At 26.4% G+C, this 26567-nt stretch overlaps 1 protein-coding gene across 1 annotated transcript; it reads right to left on the bottom strand.

Annotated features, from left to right (window-relative positions):
- Window positions 1–15110: 15110 nt before the first annotated feature.
- Window positions 15111–25672, bottom strand: LOC135926699 (uncharacterized). Its single transcript, XM_065462631.1, has 13 exons — window positions 25476–25672; window positions 25245–25426; window positions 25132–25201; window positions 24426–24984; window positions 22422–22601; window positions 21557–21911; window positions 20199–20334; window positions 19396–19599; window positions 17791–18042; window positions 16862–17612; window positions 16425–16490; window positions 16127–16209; window positions 15111–15832 (listed from the first exon to the last, which is right to left on the bottom strand). The coding sequence occupies exons 1-13, from the start codon at window positions 25545–25547 to the stop codon at window positions 15512–15514; spliced, it is 3231 nt and encodes a 1076-aa protein (XP_065318703.1). The 5' UTR covers window positions 25548–25672; the 3' UTR covers window positions 15111–15511.
- Window positions 25673–26567: the final 895 nt, after the last annotated feature.

Raw genomic sequence — 26567 nt, forward strand, 5'->3', positions numbered from 1 at the left:
AGTTACTCGACTTAATTAAATATAATATGTCATTTTTAGCAATCGTATGCCCACCACTCCGTCCCTTCTTCTGTAGAAGAATAATTTATCTAAGAAATGGATGCCCTAGATGTCGATGGTGTAAGGATATTTTTTTAAAAAATAATTTCTTTGTAATAAATCAACATTTTTTTTAAAAAAAAAATAAATATAGTTTGATGATCACGGTCGAAATATTGGAGAATATTTTAAAAATGCATTCAATTATTTTTTTAAGAATTTATCACCAAGCTTATTTTAATAGTCAATAAATCTAAATCGTTGATATGATAAAAATTATGGTATAACTAATCATAAATATGTATTTATCTTATATAGTTAAAATATCTAACATTATTAAAATGAATATTTTAATAATTTTTTATAAGGCTGTGTTCAAGTTCATAATATAAAAGAATTATATTCGCTTAAATTTCGAATTATTGAAAAATAAGAAATAAAAATGTCCAAATAATTAATTAACATGATTATATTAAAATTTTACAAAGTTTTGAAACTTTGAATATCTAAATAGATTTTGGACGCAACCTTATTGTTAAGAAAATTTTTTTTATTTATATTCAAAAAGTCTAGTGCACATTAGATATCATAAATACGTGTGCTGGTATATTTAAATACACAATATTGGCGCTATTTTAATTACAAATGGTTTCGATTTAATTTTGAGCTTTAAAAATTATAGACGCCTTTCTGATTTAAATCAAAATGGTTTTATATCGTCTAAATGTTATTCTCATTTTAATCCATATTTTAACAGATCAGAGGATATCTAATATTATTTAAAATAAAAGTGTCAAAGTGGACCAAAGCGGGAAAATGTAACTCAATTATCATGGAGAAATATTTTTACATGGATAATTCTATTAATCTAGTTATAATAAACTAGAAATTGAGTTTAATAAAAATTCGAGTTTGTAGCCGAAAAATGAGGTTAAACCTAATTAGGCTTAGCGTAAAAATCGATGGAACCTAATTAGATTAATTAAAAAAAATAAACGCCGAAATATTCCGTTAATATTAAAATAAAATTTTCGTTGTTTAGAAATTTGCTACATGATGACAAACTAATTTGGTGGAACTTTAAGATGCACCCTCTCTCCAGCCCCCATATGTTTTATTTTGAAGAGTTTGGTGGAGTTATATATTTTTATAAAAAATTATAATTTAAGTTAGTTTTCAATTAGTCATTATTTTTTTTTATAATGGCTTATTGAATTCTATTTGGGGAGAAAGTGGGTGGTAGTAATTTTTATTAGGTAATTGTAATATTTACTAAAATTTAAGAATTCCTCATGGAAAAACACCCACCCTATCCTCCCCTTGGATACGCGTCTGGACTTCAGCTTAAGGTATCTGATCGTGGATTATAATTATATAAAAATTTAATTATATTTTTAGGGCCACATATACTTAATATAAGGATTTTTGTGTAAAATATGTACTTATTGGCCTTTATTTAATTTCATTTTTTTTGCTTGAATATATAAATAATAAATAGGAATCGAATAAATATATAATATAGTATAAAATGAAGAAAATGACTTTCATGATAATTTTTTGTGAAGTGAAACAATATAAAATTTTTTTTAATGTCAATTTTTTGGTTGAATAATGTAGATTAATAGGAATGGAATTAGTAGAATGTAAAAGGTAATGTACAAATCATTTTACAACATGTAATATTTATTTGCTGAAAAAAAAATATATATAATATTTATATTTCTTATTTTAATTTTTTTATTTGACTCTCTTTAACAATCATCTACAAAATTTCTGTCTAAAAGATGTGTTCATCTCCAAAAATAAGTTTTCCTAGACTAAACAAAATTTCTTAGAGAGTACTTGATATAGGTAAGGAATTAGGTTTAATAAACAATAATTCTAACTTTGGAAAATCATAGAGAGAAATTATATAGAGAAATCATATAGAGAAATCATATAGAGAAATCATATAGAGAAATCATATAGAGAAATCATATAGAGAAATCATATAGAGAAATCATATTATAAAATAGTAATTTGTTGCTTTAATGATTCAATTTATAAAAACATTCGCTTACTTTTGTATAATATCTAATCCAATTTGGTTAATATTCACAAATTACCACTTATTATTTTTTTAATGATCTTAATTTTATTACTCCTTAGGGCATGTTGAATTTTAAATATAACCTTTTCTTTCAAAATATATACCTTCAAAGAGAAGATAATTATCGATATTGATAAATTACAAAACATTTATAAAAATATTTATTGAGAACTAATTAATAAATTGAACCAATTGTCTGTAATCTAGGTTTACATAGACGATGTATTTGTATCTATGTTATAATATCAGTTTCGAGATATTAGCTTTTTTAAATGAAATATTATTTTGGCTTAACTGGTTAACAATATTATTTAATTATTGACTTAAATGTTATTATTTTGAATACTTTTTAATATTCCACAAGTGCGTGTATTACTTATTCTATTTTAAGATTACGGAGTATCTAAAATGTTATTCAAATAATAATTCTTATTTTATAAATTGTTTATTTTATATTATATTAAATATATATCCACTTTTTAAGCGATGTATCTGGTGTCTGTGTCTAGATACATTTGAAAAGTATCTCTTAATAATTTTTTTATAACCCCAGCCCAGAGTTCTATCCTTTGAGTACTAAAAGGTTCTAACTCTATTTCGATCGATATTACAGATCAAATTTTCAAAATTAATATTTTAAAAGGGCTATAAAAACTTTTAGTGTTATTTAAAGAAATTATTTAATAAATGCAAAGTCCACAATTAATTTCAAACATTAATTTTGCTATCCGAGTTAGAGAAGATAAAAAAAATTAAGATCATATCCGTTTAATTCTATTTTATTAAAATGAGCAACGTTCATACTTAAAATGAAATTGAAGAAACAAATTTGACTGAAGATGACTATAGAAATTGGATTAGATACAGATTTCTGTTCCGGCTAATTAAGATAAGATGTTTATATGATATCTTAGTCAGAGTTAAATTTGACAACTTCCCATTTAAACCTATTTCTACTTTATCATACATATTTAACAAAGTACGGGTTTATAAGATTTTTCTAAATAGGTTATCTTTTATTCTTAGTTTTTAAAGTTTCAACTTTTCTTCTTTAAAGTGGATTTACTTTTATTATTATTATATAAAAGTAAATACATTGATATAATAAAGGAGAACAAATTTTATAAAATAACATATTTATTTTATTTTAATCTCTATTTAATAGTCGGGTTCTACCAATAGTCGCACCTCTGGATTCCTATTTGATTAAAATATATATTTCGAATATTCAGAGGAGGAGGGAGGGTAGGGAGTCGCAAGTTGATATTTATAAAAAAATCAAAAATATACTTATTTGTTTGTTTATTGGGTTAATTGTAATTTGTTATTAGTGAAATAAAATATTACTCTTGTTCAAGGTGCATGTTCACATCTATATATACGAATTTAAATTATTTTGAAATATTTGGAATAATTATGACATAATCGAATTAATTAAATTTGTTATCCTTGGAATATCACATTTAAATATATATTTTTGGGTAACATTTGAATTAAATCTAAAAAAAATCATTTTCTTTAAATTTTATAATTTACAAAATGAAATATTTTATATGGGGCTTTTTATTTTTCATATTTTTGTCACAATATGGGAATGGGCAAATCATAATTCAACAACCACCATTACCAACGGTCACCCTATATTAATCAACAGTCACCTTTTCAACGCCCAGGTAAAATTCATTTAAATGCATGCTAAAGTTACTTTACTACAGAATAAATGTCTGTTTCATATAATCCTTCAATTCATCATTAAATATATATATTATATATTAGTTTCGAAGCCATACTGAGCCCATTTCTAGTCAGAACGTTTTTTCATGAGAGCGGTTTCCTAGGTATGTTTACGGCAATTGTTTCATTTATTTCCAAACAAAAAATTCTAATTTATCGAAATAAATTAATCGATAAAACAGAAAATCATGCCTAGGAAACCTCTTTTAAAATATAATTTTTTAAAAAATGGAAGCCTAAAAGATTCCTAAAAAAAATTTATTATGTCCGATTTGGCTTGACATTTTTTCGGGGGAGTTAGAATCTGATATATTGCCGGTTATATTTAAGGAATTGATAGCCTTCGGGTTTATAGATCCATATCTGTTCTTTTTGGTTAGTTCTGGTTCATAATTTTTTTGGATTTTTTATAATTAATCTAATAGATTATTTAGTTGACCCAAAAATATTAAACCAAACAAATATGGTCGATTCAAAATTTTAATTAAGTTCTAAAAAGGGATTTGTCTTTGAAAATTATAATATCGTTATATATCTTTTTATTTCTTCAATTTCTAAATATTCCATTTTAATACACTATTTCTCTACGTTTATTATAATCGCCTGAATTTTCTCTTAAAAAAAATTTATGACCAGGTCCGGGTTTTATATTTTCAGGCCCAACCTGTATTTTATTTTGAAAAGTTCCGTTTGGAAATGGCTCTAAAAAAATAAAACATTTAATAACGTAACCACTTATAAATTCGAACTAACTTTTTATAAATTATGCCAATCATTTAAAATAGATAAATAATTCAGAAGCTGGGTTCGAAAGTATTATTTTATAATGCTTCTGCTATTACCTTTCGAAATTTTATTAAAGCAGTTCGATTATGGTTTTAAAGATCATTAAGATTTATTACAGTTCTGCTGGCAGGTCCAATATCCAGATTAAGTGCAAGAATTACTCTCAAAATTCCCTTGTGTGATCTTAAATATCTTTAATATTTTAGTCGAATTTTTATCTTTAATAATAAAATTGTATAGAAATTAAAACTTATATAATATTGTTATAAAAATATAATATTTCTTTTAAAACTAAGGTGACTATTAAGTCCATTTAGCAAAATTAGAGATCTGTAAATCAGGGCCCAGCCATACCAGGCCCGGCCTGAATAATATCGGGTTGGGCTGGATTCGGCCTAATATTTTTTTAAAAAATTTTGGGCCAGGACTGGTCGGGTTTAAATTTTTAAATATGGTATCATTTCATTATGTATAATTAATGCATATATTTAAAAATTCCTACAAAACTAGGCGATAATATTTTTTACAATCAAAAAAAATATTAGAGATTTCTATATTTATATAAATTTGGGTCTGGCGGACAAATAATTTTTATTTTTACGGGCTGAAAAAATAAAAAAAATTTTGTTCGGGGTTGGGCCGGCCAGGACAAGTTTTTTGAATTAATTTCTGGCTGGGCCGGTTCGGGCTTAAAAAACTTGGCCCGATGGAGATAACTAAAAGTGAAATCATTTATATTCATTATATTGTATTATTAATGTCTCAAAGGTTGTGCACCTGTTTCCCAATGTTTATTTCCATGCAACTTAAATATTATTCAAGGATGTCCAGTGTGTAGTTGCCAACGTGGTAAGTGTTTTTTTTTAAATTCGATTATAGAGAGGGAAACCAGGTCACAGCAGACCCGATTTGATATAATCTAATGCTGTTTAACATTTTGAAAAAAAAACGAATTTGATCGTTTTGGTCATTTATTAACAAAAAATCGAATACATTAGGGTTCAAATATTCGCAAACATATGTGGACGTTTATGTAATAGTCCTAGGACTATTAAGCGTACAAGTACGTGCGGTGGCCCACACTTTATTTCCCCCTCTATAATAAATATCCAGATAGATAAGTTTGAACAATACCTAGGATAGCCCTGTTGTTTGTCAACACTTAGGGCTTAACGCTGAAAGTATATCACGTAATAGATGTATAATTTAATAACAAAGTTATGTTGGCTGTTGGATTTAATATTTTTATTTTTTTTAATAGGTAGGCATTATAAGTAAAAATATAAAACAATAAATAAGATTTAAAATATAATATCTTGTTTTATAAGAATTGCTTTTCAAAATTTTCATGATAAGCGAGGATGTTATGTAGTTAACTTTGCACTAAAATCGCGTTACCGGAGATGAGGATGGTATTGCAGTGTGATATTTGATGAATAAATGAAGATGTTATTTTTTTAAATATCTTGAAGATATTTTGTCCCTTTTGTTTCAAAAATTTGATAAGTAGTCTTCGTTGGGATTACAAATTCCTCTCTGTTCCGCAGATTTTACATTCACTGGTTTTCTACGAGTTTCCTTAAATATGATACTGGTTAATTTTTATATTTCATTCCTTCAAGGCCGCCTTATCCAACATTCGAGTTTAAATACCGGACGTGTTATGGAAGAAAAAAAATATATTGATCATATATCCACTGTGTTCCAATTGAACTGTTACCTTTTTGTTTAAGCAATAAATCTGTCAATTCTAAATATAATTCAATAAAATTTTAGAGATTGAGAAAGAGATATATTATCAATGTTTAATATCATTAAATTCCATCAACAGGGTCCAAACTTTCCATTTGGAACACAGTGTATACATATATGCTTAATTCTAAAAAAAAAATTAAAATGTAATATATATTTTCATTTCTTAAATTTTTCCTTTCTCACTCCTATTTAAATTTATGTATAATCTCATGCTCAAAAAAAAGTAAGTAAATGCATTTTTATTAAGATCACAGTCACATTTAGTAATATTCTATTTATTTTTATTGAAAAAAATTAAAATATAAATTTGGAATTCAAACAAAATATAAAAGAAATATAATAAATTAGAAACCAGATTTAGTATTATTATAATGCATAGGTCTTTTTATTAAGATTCGTGTGTGATAAAGATGCCCTTTTTGCATTAAGTATTAATCAAGCAATTAAAAAATTATTTCGCTGGATGTACTCGTTTCAGGTATACAAAAAACCTTCCTAGCTAAATTAGCAAGCCTATCAAATTTCGGTTCCTCTTTTTCTAAAAAATTAGTGCAACCTCATCTGGTATAACTAAGTTGGTTGAGCGAAGGATGCCATTCTTGTTCTAGATCGCTAATGCTGTTATAATTGCTGTTCGGAAGATATTTGCCCATTATCCTAAACTTGAATCTCATTCTGTGCATTTCAATCATGCTCAAAAGTTTTAAATGCCTAATTAAAAATTGCGTTAATGTTTTAGAATTCGAATTTAAATATTCTGAAACAATTTTAAGATTTTGAAAACTCGGATCAAGTAGTGTGGCTAATATCTAATGTTTATAATATAATTTTATTAATTAATATATAATATAAAATAAATTACTTGAATTCGGTTGGAAACCTATGGTCAAGCTTTTTTTGTATTTCTTTTAGGCTAATGATAGCTGATCAATCAGATTTATTGATTTGTATTACGCGTTTCTACTGCACTATGAAATAATAACCCATAATTTATTGTTGATAGAAATTCATTGACTCTCTATGATTCGTAAATTTCGTCAAATATATCCCATTCGTTATTAAGGAGTATTAAAATTCATATTCTATCTAGAACATTATATCTTGTTAACACTATGGATACCCAGCATAATTAATATGTTGTTCCAGAGGGTAGGGCAATTTAATTTTAAAGTTTTTGTATTAATTAGATCTGCTAGTGCAATGCAATTTATAATATCAGCGTCACCAGATATATAAAATGTTCATCAAGTTATGGATCAGAATCATCAATATCCAAAATATGGTCTGCCTCATAAATTGATTGCAGGCATTTACGATGTTCAACCTCAATTTCAAATTCCAAATCAGTTATGATATCTGAGAGCTGAAATTACTTCTCTAATTTTTTTTAAATCAAAATATTAATTCTGGCAGCTTTTTTTATGCCATCAACCGTAACTAAATTATGAAGTTCATGCCAATCATAAAGGATGCTCATAATCCCCCAATCTGATGCTTCTTTTGATATTAGCCCAGACATCAGTTATCATCTATATTATTTTTTTAAATATATAATATAGATCGATCTCAGATAATATGGTTCCACCAGTATACTTTTGCGTCACGTTTTTAGTTGACAAGGAAAAATATTTTAAATCAAAATTTTTATTTAAATGATGAAGATTAAACGTGATATGATTTTGACTCTTGAAATGATCGTCCATAAATCAAAAGTAATAGAACAGAACTTTGATCCAGAATCAATCAGATTTAAAATATTAGCATTTATAGATGAATAAATATTATATAGTGCACCCCGACGTATGGTTGTTCTATCAGGCATTTCTGACGAGGAATCAATTATCTTATATTTCTCTTAGACAGTTTAATTATTAATAAACATTTTATTTAAATTTAAACCTTTAGAAAATCAGTCAATCCTTTCTTTTCTATAGAATCAAATAGCATTAAATCTAAACAGCACATCAAATCACAATTTTGCCATATTATATTTTATATTTATTTTATACCAATAGAATAAAATTCATTTTTATTAGTCTAAATATTCAAATTAAAATAATTTAATATATAAATATAATTAAATAGCATTCAAAAATTCTACATGCCTATAAATAAATTAAAGGCGAGCCTGGCACGCCGCCATCTCAATCGGCGGCTTTTCGACGTGAATATATTGGCGGCGGCGCACAGGTCTAGACGTAATGCAGAGATGTTTTTTTTGGCCTCAGAGGTGGTATATCATACTTTGTGCTAAGTTTTTAAAATATATAGGATTGGGCTCTTTTGGATTTTTGTCCGCTGTGCCCCAGTCTCTCCACTAGAGGATCTGATATAATTTTTTTTAACAGACATAAATTTTAATTTAAAAAAATGTTTATATGAATTGATTTTCAAGAATATATATAACTCTTTTGAGCCAAAAAATCTATCCTCCGGTTACGGTTTGATTGTTTGACAAAAAAATATCTCATATCTTAATGGAAATAGTTAATATGAAACTTTATATCCGTATCATTATTACTACTAGGCATCAATTTCAGCCCATTTATATTAGTGGAATTTAATATAAATAAAGAAATAAGGAAAATTAACTTTCCCACGCTCCTCCAATCATCACTCCAATAATAAAATTTATTTTGAGTTGCATACTTGTACCTAATGGTCAACTAGAGATTTCTAATAGTGTTGTTAAACGGCTAGATTTTTAACTAATATTTTAGCCAAAATATTATGCAAACAGTGATTTTTCACATAGATGATAAAAAGATTTGGATATATATTGATGAAATTTCAAAGCTTACGCAATATTATTTTGGCTAAAAATATTAATTTAAAATCTGCTGTACCAAGGCCTTTAACAACACTAGTTTCCTATTTGTTATAATTCTACCTGTTTCATAGCTTAAGATCTAAAAATATGGGAAGTATCCTTTAAAAAAGTATGAACACATCCAAATCTGATTGGTATTTTGAAATTATTTACGTTTACTAGTAACTAGTTTTTTTTGGCGAAAATGTATAAGTTACTTGACTTTATTAAATATAATATGTTATTTATAAAAATAGTTGTATGCCCACCATTCCGTCGTCGCCTATTCTGTCGAAGACGTGTGATAAATGGATGCCTTGTATGTATATAGTGTAGTGTAAGGATAATATTCAAAAAATTTCTTTGTAATAATTCAACTATTTTTTAAATAAAATAAATATAGCTTGATGATCACAGACAAAATATTGGAGAATAAGAGCATTCAATTCTTTTTTTAGGAATTCACCACCAAGCTATTTTAATAATCAATAAATCTAAATCTTTGATAAAAATTATGTTATATTTTAGACTGTTTAACTAATTTATTTTAATGGATATTTTAAAAATTTTCGTTAATGTGTTCAAAAATTAAATTCGTTTTCAAAATTTTATTGAAAAATAAGAAATAAATATGTCGAAAATGTAGAGAAAATTTTAAAAATTTAACTTTATTTTATTAAAATTTTACAAATTCTGAAAGTTTTGAAACTTTGAATATATATAGATTTTAGACCCATTGTAAATAAAAAATTTTTAATTAAATTGCAAATCTAGTACAAATTAGACCTATCATAAATACGTGTTATATTTCCTTGCTGATACTTTAAAATAAACAATAATGCCGCTATTTTAATTACAAAAATAATGATAGGTCCGTGAATGCTTGGTTACCATTTATCTTTTAAGCATTACAAATTATAGAGGCCATTCTGATTTAAATTAAAATCGTTTTATATAGCTTAAATATTGTTCCCACTTTAATCCACAATTTAACAGATTTAAAAAAAAGTGTCAATATTTACCAAAATTTTAGAATTCCTAAGGAAAATACTCCCCCCCCCCTCCTTGGATACACCTATGGACTTCAGCTCTAAGAAGCTTATTTGATCGTGGATTATAATTATATATAATATTTTTATAATTAAATATTTACTTAAACATAATATAATATAATACATGGGTATATAGGCCACTTAGACTTAATTTAAGGATTTTAGTGTAAAAGTCGACCAATGTATTTAATGGTCTTTATTTAATTTCTTTTTTTTTTGCTTGAATAATTAATATAAATTATAAATAGGAATCAAAAAGAACATAGTATAAAATCAAAAAAAATGGCCTTCATGATAATTTTTTTGTGTAGTGAAACAATATAAAATTTTAAGGTTATTGTCAATTTTTTGGTTATATAATGTAGATTAATAGGAATGGAATTAATAGAATGTAAAATGTAAACAATGTCCAAGTCATTTTATGTAAAATTTATTTGCAATGAAAAAAAATATATAACATATTTATATTTCTTATTTTAACGATTTTTTTATTTGACTCTCTTTAACAATCATCTATTTTCAAAATTTCGGTCTAAAAGATGTGTTTATCTCCAAAAATAGTTTTCCTAGACTAAACAAAATTTCTACAGGAGGACTTAATATAGGTATGAAATAATGTTTAATAAACAATAAATCTAACTTCGGGAAATCATATAGAGAAATATAACTAATGATGAAAATAATTAACATATAAAAGTAATTGGTTACTTTTGTCACTAAATTTATGAAAACAAAATTCACCTACTTTTATATATAATTTCTAATCCAATTTTAAACTTAACTTTTATCTTGGAATTCACAAATTACCACCTTGTAATTTTTTCACTTTTTTTTATGATCTTAATTATATTACTCCTTAGGGCATGTTGAATTTTCAATAATATAACCTTTCTTTAAAAATATATTTAATATAGTATATGAAGATAATTATCGATATTATTGATAAATTACAAAACAATTATAAAAATATTTATTGGGAACTAATTAATAAATTAAACCAATTATCTGTAATCTAGATACGTTTTTAGACGATTTATTTGTATCTATGTTATAGATCAGTTTCGAGATATTTAATATTATTATAATTCGTTTACCTTTTATATGATAATTATTTTGGCTTAACTGGTTAACAATATTATTTAAATATTGACTTAAATGTTATTATTTTGAGCACTTTTCAATATTCCACAAGTGCTTTTTATTTATTACTTATTTTATTTTAAGAATAAGACGTAACTTGAAATGTTATTCAAATATCTTATTTTATAAATTGTTCATTTTATATTATATTATTAAATAATGATTTTAATTTGTTATATAAAGAAAAGTTCCTAGAAATAAAACATGTATATACTTATTTTTCAAATTTAATTAAATATAATTATATTTCTTTAAGGTACTACCATTTCTACAATCTAAATCCATTTTTAAGCGATTATTAACCTTTCTGTTATAACCGCAGCGTTCTATCCTTTGATTACTATAAGGTTCTAACTCCATCCATTTCACTCGATATTACAGAACAATTTTTCAAAATTATTAGTATTTAAATGGAGCCATTAATACTTAAAGTTTTATTAAAAAATTATTTAATAAATGTAAAGTCCAGAATTAATTTCAAACATTAATTTTGCGATCCGAGTTAGAGGGGATAAAAAAAAGAAGATCATATCTGTTTAATTCTATTTTATTAAAATGAGCAACGTTGAAAGCTACAGCCTCGTGGCCATTTTTTATAGCGACCTCATTTATATGGGGGCTCCGTCCACATACCCCCATTTTGCGGGCCTTCGGCCCACTTTTGCCCGGTCTTCGACCGGGTTCCCTTAAATGGCTTCTTTGATATACATGATTTTTGTTACTTCCTAATTTTTGAAAATAAGTTCAAACGATTTAAATTTTTAGTAAAAAAAAGAATAGTATATTATACGATAATCATATATTTTATTTTTTAAAAATGCACATCTAAAATCATATTTATTACCTATATAAAATAATATTCATTGAAAATATATAATTTATATTAGATTTACAACTATATTGCAAAAATCATACATCACATGTTAAATATAAAAAAATGCATACTCAATATATTAAATCAATTAATTATAAATATAAAATTATTGTAGTTATACAATATTACAGAGAATAAAATTGCTGCACTTTTATAAAATCAGCACCGATCATATTGTAAATTATATTAATAAGATTCTAATAAAAGAATTAAGATAATATATAATTTTTACGTTAATAAATCTCTCATTAACTTTGAACCTTTGCGCAAATATAAAGGAATATCTTCTAGTTCAATCTATGCTAATAGTTCTCGTTCAACTGACATCATTAAAAACGCTTTAATTTTTCTTGGACAATATTAGCTCTCAGCTTTTTATAATTTTTAATTTACTAAATGCTTTCTCGCAATTAACCTGCGTAAATGATAAAGTTAAAATGTATTCATATGCTAAAAATAAATTAGTGTCACTTGTATGCATATTGTATCTTTAAGAATTTCATAAACGCATATTAAACACTTGTTACATTTGTTATCACACTCAGATTTATTATCATATTGTAATATTCCAACTCTTCTTTTGACTCCTCACTTGTACATACGATATTATCGTCTGTTTCATTTAATTCTGCTACCAAATGTTCGAATACACTGGCAAATGAACATAATTCGTTATGAAATTTAACACTCAATATATATGCCAATTGTGCCAGTTTTTCTAAGGCCTTTTCAGAAATACCTTTACTATTCATTTCATCAAAATGTCTTGGATGCAAATATTGCACATTCAAGATAAGCCCTCAATTCGCAGAAAATAATTCCGACAAGCTGTTTATAATTTGATCAATTATAGAACGAAATAGTTTAAACCAATAAAAGTCAATCGATTCTTGAGGACGTTCATCTTGGCATTTGTCACTATATATTCTCTTCCTATTCGATCTTTTTATTTAGCATTTTGTATTCAGATACTTTCCGGGAGCTATAAATATGAAAATGCTTCATTTAAATTAGAAGCCATTTTATTGCTTTATTTTGAATCGATGTAATAATCGATGATACAGAAGATTTAGCATCTTCTTTCATTTTCCATGCTGACAAAGTACCTAATCTTTTAGTTTGAAAATATGACAGTGGCCCCATTATTTTAAAAATTTGCAAATTTATTATAGCTGTACATAGAGTTTAAATTTACATAAATCATCAAGTTTTTGTCTCAAATTATTTATTATAAATTGAAGTGCCTTTATTGTTATTGGGAGCAAGCTCTCTTTTATATCCATCTAAGGGCTTTCACGTGCCCACCACCTTATCTCACCTATTTTTTGCAGCCTTCTCAACTTATTTTGGCCAGATAAATTATTCTGTTTCACCCAAGCATCTATCCTTTTATCTGATTCACCGACCTGGTATTTGATCAATGAATTAAGAACAAAAAAATGTTGGCTATATTATTTCTACAATAAATACTTAGTTTTCACTCTATTCAAACGGAAGCGTTTTCACTTCATTTGAAAAAAAACAAAGAAAAGAACGTGGTAATAATGTGTAGCGTCAAGCGATGTTATGATATATTATGCATTAAAATATAGTATACGACATGACAATTCTCAAGGAATGTGATATTCAAATCATAGAGATATCATTAAAAATAAATAAATGATAAGAGAAAATAATGTGAACATAATAATATTTTTTTCTGATCGGCCTCTATTTTGATATTTCCCACTGATCGGCCTCAAAAATCGGCATTTTCTCGCGGCCTCGTGGGCAAAATGCCCACCTGGTCTTATGGCCAGTCCGCCCCTGGATACTGAAAGTGAAATTGAAGAAATAAATTTGACTGAAAATGCTATAGAGCTAGAAGTAGATTCAGATTTCAGTTCCGGCTAATTAAGATAAGATGTTTATAATTTATTTTAGGCAGAGTGCTATCTGGAAGAGCCCCTACATACCCTGCATTTAACCTTATTCAATGTGAGGTCTTTCGAAAGGAAGGAACGAACAACTAGACGAAGAAGATGGAAAGTCTTTCAAAATATCTTCCAGAATCAAAAACAAAATAAAAGCAATAAATTATTATTTGTTTTATCTTTGTTCTATTATATTAAATAATGTTATAAAAATAATTTAATGCCTGTGATATAATTCCAAAAAAAATACATGTAAATTGTTAGAGAAGATATTATCATTTACATATTTTTTTAGTAAAAGGCTAATAAAGTTAGTTTAAGTATAAAAAAAATTGTTATTGGCACTACATTTCTAGTATTTTTTTAAAAGTATTTGTATTTATATTCAAATACTTTTTATTGAAATGTAATTATAATTATATTCGAACACATTTTTTTTGAAAATTTGCCCAACCCTGAACTTGAAACCCTATAAAAACTAGTAAATGTTAGAATAAATCTATTAGAGATTAGCAGATCCAAACCTCCCGGCGAAAATTTTAAAATAGGAGTTTCGTCCCACAATATATTTTTATGAAAGGAAATGAGGACATAAATTTGTCTAAAATTCTAATATTTATAAAAAAAAATGCGAAATTCTCTCGTGCTTTTGGGCCATGCCAACCTCTTAAATCTATAATAATATTCGCTTTTATTCCATCTTAATTGGCAAATTCAAACGATGTCTTTTTTCAAATTCATAAGAAGGTAAGGCCAATCCTAAAGGAGACCATATATCAAAAATGGTCAATGATTTTAATTTATGTAAAAAAAAATCTTTAAATTTTATTCTTTAAAAAAGTTATTCAAGTTTTATCTACAAATAAACATTTTTAAAAAATTGTAATAATATACATGAATGATAATATATTAAGGATGATAAAGAAAAATATGTTTTTTTTCTAATAAGTAGGCACAGATAAAGAAAGAATTAGTACATCACATCAAGACATTATTTACAATTATTCAAAAATTGTAAGTTTTTTGGGGAAACGTATAGGGGCAGTAGCAATGTCTAGAATATTGTGTAAAATAGTAAGGCATAAAAAAAACTATAGAAAATAACATAATGAGTTGCTAAAATTATATATTATAAAATCTTAAATTAAAATATTTCATTTAGGGAGGTAGGTTAGGATTCTAATTTTTTATAAATTGAAGATATCAAGATGTCGCGATTTTCTATAATAGCAGTGTGCGTTTATAATTAAAGGATTTTTACACCAAAATTTGTCTAGATTAAGGTAATTAAATGGGGGTGGCAAAATTTATTATATGATGCTAAGTGTATAAAAAGTGTATACAACCACATTTAATAATATCCCCACTTTGTAGGTCAGTGGGAAAACCATTCGAGGAAAGGGCTAAGATTTTTTGATTTGTAGCAAAACTGTCGGTAGTAAATTCTGCCGTGATAGAACTGTAATCCTTTTCGAGATCTAAACAATAACAAGACGGTCCAAGCCCCTGTTCTAAAAAACTGAGAGTCTTGGTGTGATTATCATTGAAGTTTGTGTGAGTTGAATTTGAAAAGTTGACAGAAGCTTTGATTAAAGTGGTCCCGTAAGGGCTAAGATTGAGTAATTGATGAGTATTCAAGATCTATATTAGTGTTAACGAAAAAAAGAAGAAGATAAATAAATTTATTAATCATTTTAAGAATAGGATTTACTTAGATAATATTTATTTAATAAAATCAAATAATTATAAAGAGGAGTTTAAAACAGAAATCGGAAAAAATTTAGGAAAACCCTTAACATTTTTTAGGTGCCTGAGCAGAGGTTGATTTAAATGAACCGGTTTCAATAAAGGTGGAATAAAAAGCCACTTACAAATTTTTTTAAAATTAGGATTTACAAACTCTGATTTTGAGAAAGAATAATAATTTTTTTTTACTTGATCATATAAAATGCAACAATGCCTGGTGGATATAAATTTACATGTTTTAAAGGTCGATGCATTGAGATTATTTTCCTGACCTATGTTTCAAAATAAAATTTATAATAGTATTATAATTGAAGGTATTCAAGTCCCAAGGTTCCTTTTTAATTGTTCTACACTTTAAACAAACTTTAATTGTGGTGATTTGTGTATTTTATGCTAAATATTATCAAATGTTTTCTTAATTCGTTAAAAAAAATTTTGTCAAAATGAGTGGCAATATCTTAAAAATGTTTATGATAGCAATTGAAACCTGAACCAATGAGAAAATACTCTTGATCAAGGATAACATTCGATTTATGTTTGAATGGCATAGATTCTAGGCAGTGTTTTTTAAAAAAAATACTTCATTAAAATATAAAATGATAAATTTTCGATATATAATTTTTATATTTAAAATTTGGATTTCGATCCACTTTTAAACAATAAACCTCTGTAAGTAAACTTCTACCCCAAATTTTTTTTAATTCCTTAACGAAAAATGGATTTTAAATATGAAAACTTGAAATCTAGGGTTTTAATAAACCTAAAAAATGTGATATGAGGTTTTGAGCCATATATAGTTTTTATAACCGCATGTCATCTTTCAGGCAGATAATGTCCTTTTCAGGCGTTAATTTAGATGAGAGGAGAACATTATGTTTTTGAAAAAGGACTCTATTATTTAAAAAAAGAAAGATTTTCACAAACTTTGATTGTCTGATTCTTCCTCCCGTAATACATCTCCATTCCAACCATGGTAAATATTTTCGACATGATTTACGAAATTCCCTTTATCAGCTTCTATAACCGATTCTTTGGCCACATTTTTGGAATCGTCGTTACAGTTATTATAGGCAATTTTTTTCATTGTAATTTGATTCTCCGGAACATCAAACGTAGTAAAATCTATCCTGTCTTCTCTGTAACCATTAGTAATTTGTCCAATATCCCCGTTCAAAAGTCTGAAAGCTCCACCCTCTACGTCACTAGGGTTTAAATCGCCTAGAGGAAGACGAGGATTAACGTTCATAGGGGGTAGGTTATCGTAAATAATGTGATTTGTTTTTTGGGGGAGGTTAAGTCGCGGAATTTTGGCGAAAATTTTTTTATCAGCGAAATTTAAAGTATTCGGTTTAGTCGGTCGAATATCGGAGTGTGAATCGATGCAGTTAACAACAGTAAGATTTTCGTGTCGATTAGACATATTTGCGAGTTTACCGGTCAACCTAACATGTTCGTAACGTGATTCATTGACTAACAACGTAGGGCTAAAACAATGCAATGGATCGATGATCTTTGACGAAGTTGGCAGAATTGAAGATTTAGGTTTAAGATCATCTAAAAGCTTGTGAATCAAGAGTGTTAGGCTATTTGCCGAGTGCGTTGAATTGGAATTGATTGGATGGGAAGGGGTAGAAGGTTCGTATTTGTGGTGTAAGGATAAGAGAGAAGAGATAAACTAACGAGTTTTTTTTTAATTTAAAATAAAGGATTATTTAAAGAGAATATTCAAATATTTTCATCAATCAATTGGTTATATTTAAGGAATAAGGAATGAATATACCAAATTATTGGAAGAAGAATAAGATATTATTCAAACTTGATAATTTAAAAAAAAAATTATATGTAAAAAAAACTTGTTCTTGATCAGAAGTCAATCTATCAGTAGACCTTCCGTCATCGAGTAAAATATTCGGGATTTTCGAATCGAATTCAGTATTTATGGAACAACTTTTAGCGGCTTCTTCCATATCGTAGTCCGTCGTATATTCTGAATTCGTGATAGGTGATCTAACAGAAGTTTTCTTTATATTTTGAGGAGTAGGAGACGGGTGAGAGTGAATATTTTTATCTATTCTTTCGTACAAATCTTCTATATCTTTGGGTATCTAGAAAGATTTGTAGATAAAAAAAAATATAAATTATAAACCTAACATTGTGTTAAAAAAGATATCGCCTGTTTTTGAATATTATCACAGTCAATTTTTTTTTAAAGTGAGATATTGACCATATAAAGTTACATTGACCGATAATTGTTTATTTCAATCTTAAATATAGGGTATTCATAACATGAAACAAAAATGTTTTAATAATAAAATAACCAACCTTATAAAATTTATTTTATAATACTACCCTAAAAAATATTAGAATGCTGGTCTTATAAAAAATTCAGCAATATAATATATATATATCCTATAATGAACTATTCAAAAATTTTAGTTTTATTAATTAATATTGATTAAAAATATGAGATATTTAGAAAAAAATGGAAAAAAAACATAATAAACATCTTTTTTCAATTATAAAAAATGGTTTGCTAAATCTCAGCCATAAAGAATTAATAATGATCTAATGAATTTGAATATTTGAGGTCTTATTCTAACCCATTTGAATAAAAGAAACTTAAAAAGGCTATAAATTGATTAAATTATAATATAATTTTTTATAAAAACAAGGCAGACGATATAATTTTTAATAGGATAGACTCCTGGTGGGTGATGAAATACGAAGTGCAATTTCTGGCGTGATAATGAATGGATGAATTAATATGACAATCTTAGTAGTTGGTGGATATCTATACATAGGTAACATTATGACTATCTTTTACTTTTATTTTATAAAAATTAAAATTTTACAATAATACTAATTATGACTTTATTTTTTTAAAGAAACTAATAATTATTTTTTAATTTGAAATTTATTATAGTCTAAGAATCAAGGGTGGCCCGATTAACAATGACGTGGGGTAGAATATATGATATCAAGAATAGTTCCACGAATATTCATCAATATTTCAGAAATTTTTGCCATAGAGATCCCATTTTAAGATTTAAATTATTAGATTCCAATGAGTAAAAAAAAACAACACCATATTTAATCAAAGTACAATTTTTAACAATATTTTAAGGACAAAAAATTTAAGGGGACAAATATTAAACATGAACAGAAGATACAAACATTTAACTTATCTAAAAAAATTAGTTAATTCAAGCACGGACTATCAATTGGATTCGCGAGGGTTGAATGTCGTTCATTTTGATTTTCATACTATCAAAACTTAAATATCTTCAATAATTATTTATAAGACTTATTGATTTTACCCTTTATATATCAAGGCATGTAAGCCTCCATAAGATTTCTAATTACGGCTTCATTACATTATGATAATTTATGACTATCGGCCTATATAAAATCAATATATCCCTAGTAAAATAAATATATAATATTTATTCTCTTCTTACAAAAGCTCTAGGCCTCAGTCGAACAGCTAATTTTCGGTTGAAAAGAGGGTACTTGGTATTAACTTTCCGCAGAAATTTCTGTTTAAAAGCGAAGGAACCACTTAACTCGGCTCCGGAATTTCTATTAAAAGCGGAATCCGATATCATGTCCCAAATTTTGATTCGATCAGTCAAAGAATTGCTGTCCTTCCAATATTTTTTTTCCTTTGCAAAAAATAATTTTATTTTTTGATGTACTGCGCATAAATTGAAAAACGAAATAATAAAGAAAATATGTTATATTTTTTCCAAAAAGAAATCATCAATCAGCTTTCGTTTATAAAATCGCCGGCGAAACTGTAACATTTAACATTTTTAAAAAATAATGTTTATTTACATAAATTAATGGAAATATAATAGGTACCCGGTTTCATTCATTCGTTATAATAATTTTGAAGCCATAAAAATCTGTTAGTGTATGGGTAACAAAAATGGCGTTCTACCTGCTGATTTGTATTGATACATATTTAAATGAACGAATTGATCATATCTCATTGGCGTAAATAAGCTCATCGAGAGTATCATCTCTGTATCACATTGTCAAAAATTCGTGCATCTTAATCGGAGTTAGGAACCTGGACTAAAAGGGGTTCTGGTTCTGATTTCAAATATTTTTGAAAAAAATTCAAAAAGTATGTTCAGGTCCTAATCGCTGAGTAATTAAAAGAGAATTATCAGCGAGATCCCAGGATATATTAAAAAAATCGGGCTTAGTTTCAGAAATAGGATTTGGAATATTTTAGACGCGGGGTTTAAGAACTCACGAGCAAATGTTCTGGGTGATTGGGGCACATCCATTGAACGTTGGGCGGAACGTAGGTCAGAGGGGGCTCCAGACAATCCATGTGAAATAATAGAGGACAGTAATCGCATTGCAACAGCATCTGTTTGGCGCAGCTCCTTGTAAATTTAAAAAATAAATTTCGTATTTAATTAATTTTTTTTTAAAAAAATTTGTATTCGTAAATTGGGTTTTTTGGCGCACAACAAGTCTAGACATTGAATATTCATAAACAAAATTTTATAAGTTTCTTTTTGTAATGAATTATTTTACAAAATAATAGGCTTAATGGTAAGGGAGATTTTTATTTAAAAATTTTCACATTGGGTTAAGGGTCATATCAAGGGATTCTGGTTGAGATGCAAAAATATTCGAATATTGTTTAGTTTCAGCAAAAATCATTTAATAGTAAACGCGTGTTGCGTTAATTAACACAACGTTATTACAACTGCAGTTATAAAAACTAATTTAAGATAGAGCTATAGAGATAATTATTTTATATAATATTTATGAAAAATCAATCATATACATTTTTATCGAATTCACCATTATTATTATAATCCTATCGCATATTTATTTATCTACTCATCGCAAACATAGGTTTTTCAAATTTCCTCATAGCGTTATCATCGTAACGCTTCATATTTATAAATTTATACCTAATTATTGGCTTTATTTTGTAATAACGCTACGTTAAACCGCGTTTACTATAAATGCGGCCTTATTCTTTTTTTTCCTTTGAAATGATCTATTTCCAAGTTTAAGAATATTTATATTCTATTTTAAATAAAGGCCGATTTTTAAAAATAAAATGAATGAAATATCGGCCCAATCCGATAAAAAATAAAAAGAAACCGAAATACTATTTTTTTTACAACAAGAAAATAATTTTAAAATATTAAACATAGGGCACAAAAAAGCCCATATTTTATAAGTTTATATTTGCCATTTTTTGGATAGAAAATATTGACTTTTATATGACATTGGTTAAAAGATGGATGGTAAATAAAAAACAGTAAAATATCGAATCCGTTTTGTATACATATCCGGTCAAAAAAATTTGGGGATCGGCACAGCCCTAAATTTGGGAATTGAACAAGTAATTTATCAATTTCAATCATTTCTTTTTTTAAGTTCAGGAGGGGTGAGGGGGGAGAGTTAAAATGGTTTGGCCGGTTCGCTGTGGTCATCAGGATCAACATCTTATAGATAAACAAGTGAGATATAAATGTTAATTTTACTGAAATCTCCTAATGAACTTTTGGTCAAAGTTTAGCAGAGATTTTATAAATTTATTATAGCTACTTTTTTTTTTTTAAACTTCCATAAAATTTTCCTTACCTCTTGCAAACAAAGCACAATTTAGGTGGCAGCGTAACTTGGAATACGTCTGTTTCTGTGGTGACCCGATTGGACTGTGTATTTTGGTGATTATTTCTGGTGTAGCGAGTATGATCTAAACTGCTATTGTTAATACCCGAAAATTTTGAGATTTCCTTGATAGAGGATATGGATTTGTGTCCATTGTTTGGTTCGCTTGATTTGATAGTGGGGTTTGAGTAAGAGCTGTTAAGATTTAAGCTGAATGAGGGTGGAAGACAGTTAGGGTGATGGTCTGTGAGTAAATGAGTGTGGGTGTTGTTGGACGTGGCAAATGGAGTTACATCGTTGTATATAGTTTTAACCTTTGTATAACCTATTTTTTCCAATTTGATTTGAAATAAATTAAGCATTATTATTAGTGTTATATATATATCATATTTTATTTAAATATAATCAATAATAACTTAAGAATTCAGATATAAACATATCGTCAGCCGAGAATAAGACTATTCTATTTCTACTTTTTGTAATTTAACAGGAGAGGAATTAAAGAAAATAAGTTTCCACTGTTTTCACTAAGATGGTTATTGTTTCGGATTTAATTTGATTTATTTTTTAAATATTCCGAATTTGTTAATGTAAATGGAATAGTATAATTATAAAAAATTCATTTATGTAAATAAGTTAATTTTAAAAAGTAGATATAGAATAACCTAATTCTCAGAGGAAGATGCATCAAAAACAGGCATAGAGTTAAATCACGAAAATAAACAATTGAATGCTATTGATAAATCAATAGCATATTAAATTAAAATTCTAAAACAAATATTTGATAAATTATTTCAATTTTGGTAGGAAAAAATATGTATCGACAAATTAGTACCAGGAAAGATGTAAGGGCAAGTGGATAAATTTTTTGGCAATTTAAACTCCGTGGGATTGCTCATTTGAGCTTCTTGTATCAATTTGTCTATTGGTTGTAACAGTGTTTTACATTTGATTTTAACATCCTCTTGGCATATGGATTCATTGCATGGTAATTTATGATAATCCATTTTTTTTTCTTGAAATATTTGTATTGGAATAATATAAATTATAAATTTTATGGATGATGTTTAAATTTTAAAAATGCTAATAAACATTCTTGTATTTAAAATGACATAAAATGTCGAAAAATAACTATATCATTATGGAATATTTTATCAATTCCATTTATAATAGAGATTCATCATTGGGTGATTCCATATAAAATAGGCCAACAATTTGACATACCTTATTTTTAAATTAGTAAAACTTGGTGATTATATATGTTGTAAAATTAACATAAATTAAAATAAACTCTAAAATAAATGAATATTGAGTTATGGGCTCTCAAAGTCCAATGCATGTGAGGTTTAAAGAATCATAAATTACTCTATAAACATTTGGTCCAAATTTATAAATGGAAATATCATTTTGTAGCCCTAAAACTTATTTTGAAAAAGAATTTAAAAGTTTATGATCAGTGTCATTGTATTTCAGGTAAAACAATCACTATGAGTAGCCAATATCCAAAAATCGAGATGCACTGTTACATAGCTGATAGCAAAGATCAACCTGGCTCAGCCAAAAGTCTGGCCACAGGCTGGGTAGGGCAAATTTTAAAAAAATTTCAATGGGCCAGGCAATTTACATAAAATTTGTGGTTCAACAATTTATGCATATAAAATGAGGCAAGTCCTCAAAAATTTCTTTTTCGTAAAATTATTAGACCAGCCTGAGCATTGAAATTTCGATATCTTTTTTTTTGAATTTTAAAGCTAATATTTTGTTTATTATAATATTGCTCATTTTAAAAGCTGTTTAGCTAAAATAATATATCTCAAATTAATATAGCAAATTCACAAAAAAATTAACTTATGATATGATCCAATTACAAATACGCAATACATATATCAAATACCATTGATTTAGAAATGGTGATTGTAGAAAAAAATATGTAGCCATATAAGAAGAGATATAAGAGCCTTGATTGACATTGAAAAAAAATATGAATCTGCAGAAAAATTGTACAAAATTGGTTAACATCCAAGTTAGACTTTTCATAAAACTCTAATGGGCCAGGAAAAAAAATTTAACAGGATTTATGCAAAGGATAAGGCTTTGCAGATCCCCTAACTGATATCATACCTAAACCAATATTATAAATGGAAAATATTTTTTTTAAATGCAAATATATAATTCATGAATATTACTTTTTTTATTTATCATTTATAATTAATTTATGAAATTCATATAACTACATTTAGAAAGTAAATAGATTAAAAGCTTTTATCAGTTTAAAAATTTTTATACAATATTTTTTATAAATTCATAGCATAATGTTGTATAAATTTAAGAAAAGTTAATTATTGGTTTTGAATATTTGTCATTGGTATAAGTCACAATTTAGAGTATTGGCCATCTATTCTGACCAATTAATAACAGGCATATTCAGCCAAAAAATAAATTTCTAAACTGACAAGAAAGAAAATAAAGATAATTCTTTCTCTATATCTTTTAACTTAATTTATATTTCTTTTACAGATTTTTGTGTGAGTATGATAAATAAATATATAAAAAATAGATAATATTATAAATTACACCAACCAAAATGTGATATCAGTGCTTCTCTGATTTTTAAGATTATTCATATATAAATTATAATCATAATTTTAACAATATAATGTTATCAAATATTATGTTATAAAATAAAAATAAAAATGATAAATATTCCATAATATTATTATTTTTCAATAGATAAAAGAATTCTAATTATTGCTAAAGCAATTTTAATAATAATTTAAGGTTTTTCTATTTATATATAGTTCGTAAGTAAAGCATAATAAAATAATTCAAGCTTTTAAACCTAATTCTTGATAGAATGAATTTTCTTTGTTTTTATAATTTTGGTAAGTATCACCAAATATTTTTGAATATTCTGAATTATGATCCGGAAAACATAATTCTGGAAAAAATACTTCTTTATATATGGGGAAATGTTCTGAAGATTTATTGGCATTGTTACTATTGTCAAGATTATTGTTCATTAAATTTTGATTTATAGCATTATTATTATTATATAAATTAGGCAATGGTAAATTATTTTTACCATGCAAATTTTTATTTATTTGATGGGATGCAAGATTATTTTTAACACTATTTGCAGTAATAATATTGTTTGTCATAATAGTAAAATTTGGTTTGGAATTAATGATATTGTTTGGTGGTGTTCTTGGCCTAATTTTATTATAGCTATCCTTGTTGTCACATATTCCTTTTTTAGAAAGTTTAATATTGCCAAGTTTATCAAAAGTGTTTACATCAAAATTCAAATCATTTTGATTATTAATATTATTGTTGCTTTTATTGGGTAAATTTGAATATGTACTAAGCTTTGATTTAAGAAGAGTGCTTTTTAACAACTCCTATTATTGAAAAAAAAATGTAAAAATATTTTTTTATTTCTCATATAAATAAAATCGTAGAATTCATTAAAAATATATATTATTTATTAAATTAAACATCAAACTATTAAACAATAATTTATAGAAAGTGAGAATAAAAATGCATACTGATTGAGCTTTGCATTTTCTACACATCCAAAATCCTTTTGGCACTGTTTCCTCAGAAAAAGGTGGATCGCTTATAAAAATGTAAGCATAAAAATAAATATTAAAATATTTACTAGCATTGTAAATGAAAAGATACAGGGCATTTATCACAGCAAATTAAATCTCCACCTTCAAAACAACTATCACAATATTCATGATTATTTGCTTTTGGTTTTCTATAGCCATAGTTAGATATTCCACCCTTTTTATCCTTCTTTATATCATAATTAGGTGGAGCTATTATCCTTTGTATTTCCTATTTAATAGTATATTTTCTGAAATAGTTTTATTAAATATTCAAATACTTCCATAAGTCCGCCTGTTGTATCCAAGTCATAAACAACATTTGGAGATTTATAAGAAGTGGCAAATTCCATTGCTATTTCATGAGTTGATTTGGAATAATAACAGATATAAAATATATAATGAGTTGAAGCAATACGCTGAATTAATATGAAAATTTATTTTAATTAAGCCATATTGAGCATATTCTATATTTCAAGAAAATTTCAAATAATAGAAGAAAATTTATTTTTTGACCTGACCAGGCACCCTTTTCGGGCGTTTATTTGTAGAAACCTATACTATAACAATTATAAAGCTATTTTATGTAGCAATTATTCTTAAATAGATCTTCATAATGATATTTTATTTAAGTTTACTTACTTTTTTACTATTTTATATCGTATTAATACTTCCATCTATTTAATATTATTCATATAAATGGTTAGAATTATAGTCAGCACTCTTAATTCCAGTGTTCCACTTCTACCATTTATTAAGTCCTCCAAATATCGGATAGTGCTTTAGAACACTTTGGGAAATAGATATCTAACGAAAACATGATAAAACACTTAATTTTAGTGGTATTTTTAATATTTTATTTTTAAATAAAAGATTAGAGATATTTAGGCTTCTTAGTATAATAAATGTACAAATCATTGGTTTACCACTGTAGTAATACCAACTACTAAATTATAAACAATACGACTACTAATTTATATTTAAATTAATTTTTAACATCAAACTTTTTTATTATTATTTTTCGAATGTTCGATTCTGTTTTAATATACAATATACATAAATAATCATTTATTAATTTATTACATTTCCTTCAAACAATTTAAAGTTAGATTTCTTCAATAAACCTCTTGGTAGGTTTACGGTTTCTTGATGAGCAACGTAATGTGGTATTTGTATTTGTGTTTGTATTTGCTTCATTCACTGGCACAACCATTTCTGTAACTTCCAAAGAACTTTCATGATTTGGGATAACTAAACGATTTCTTAACTGATCTGCATGCTTCCGTAATGTTTTCCCGGAAGATTCAACAATATAAGAATAAAGTCCTATTCTTTCTTTAATTACTCCCTCTCTCCAACCATTGGTATTTTCA

This window comes from Gordionus sp. m RMFG-2023, chromosome 3 (assembly GCF_954871325.1).
Source record: "Gordionus sp. m RMFG-2023 chromosome 3, tfGorSpeb1-WG-v2, whole genome shotgun sequence".
In the NCBI taxonomy this organism is placed as follows: Eukaryota; Metazoa; Nematomorpha; class Gordioida; order Chordodea; family Parachordodidae; genus Gordionus; species Gordionus sp. m RMFG-2023.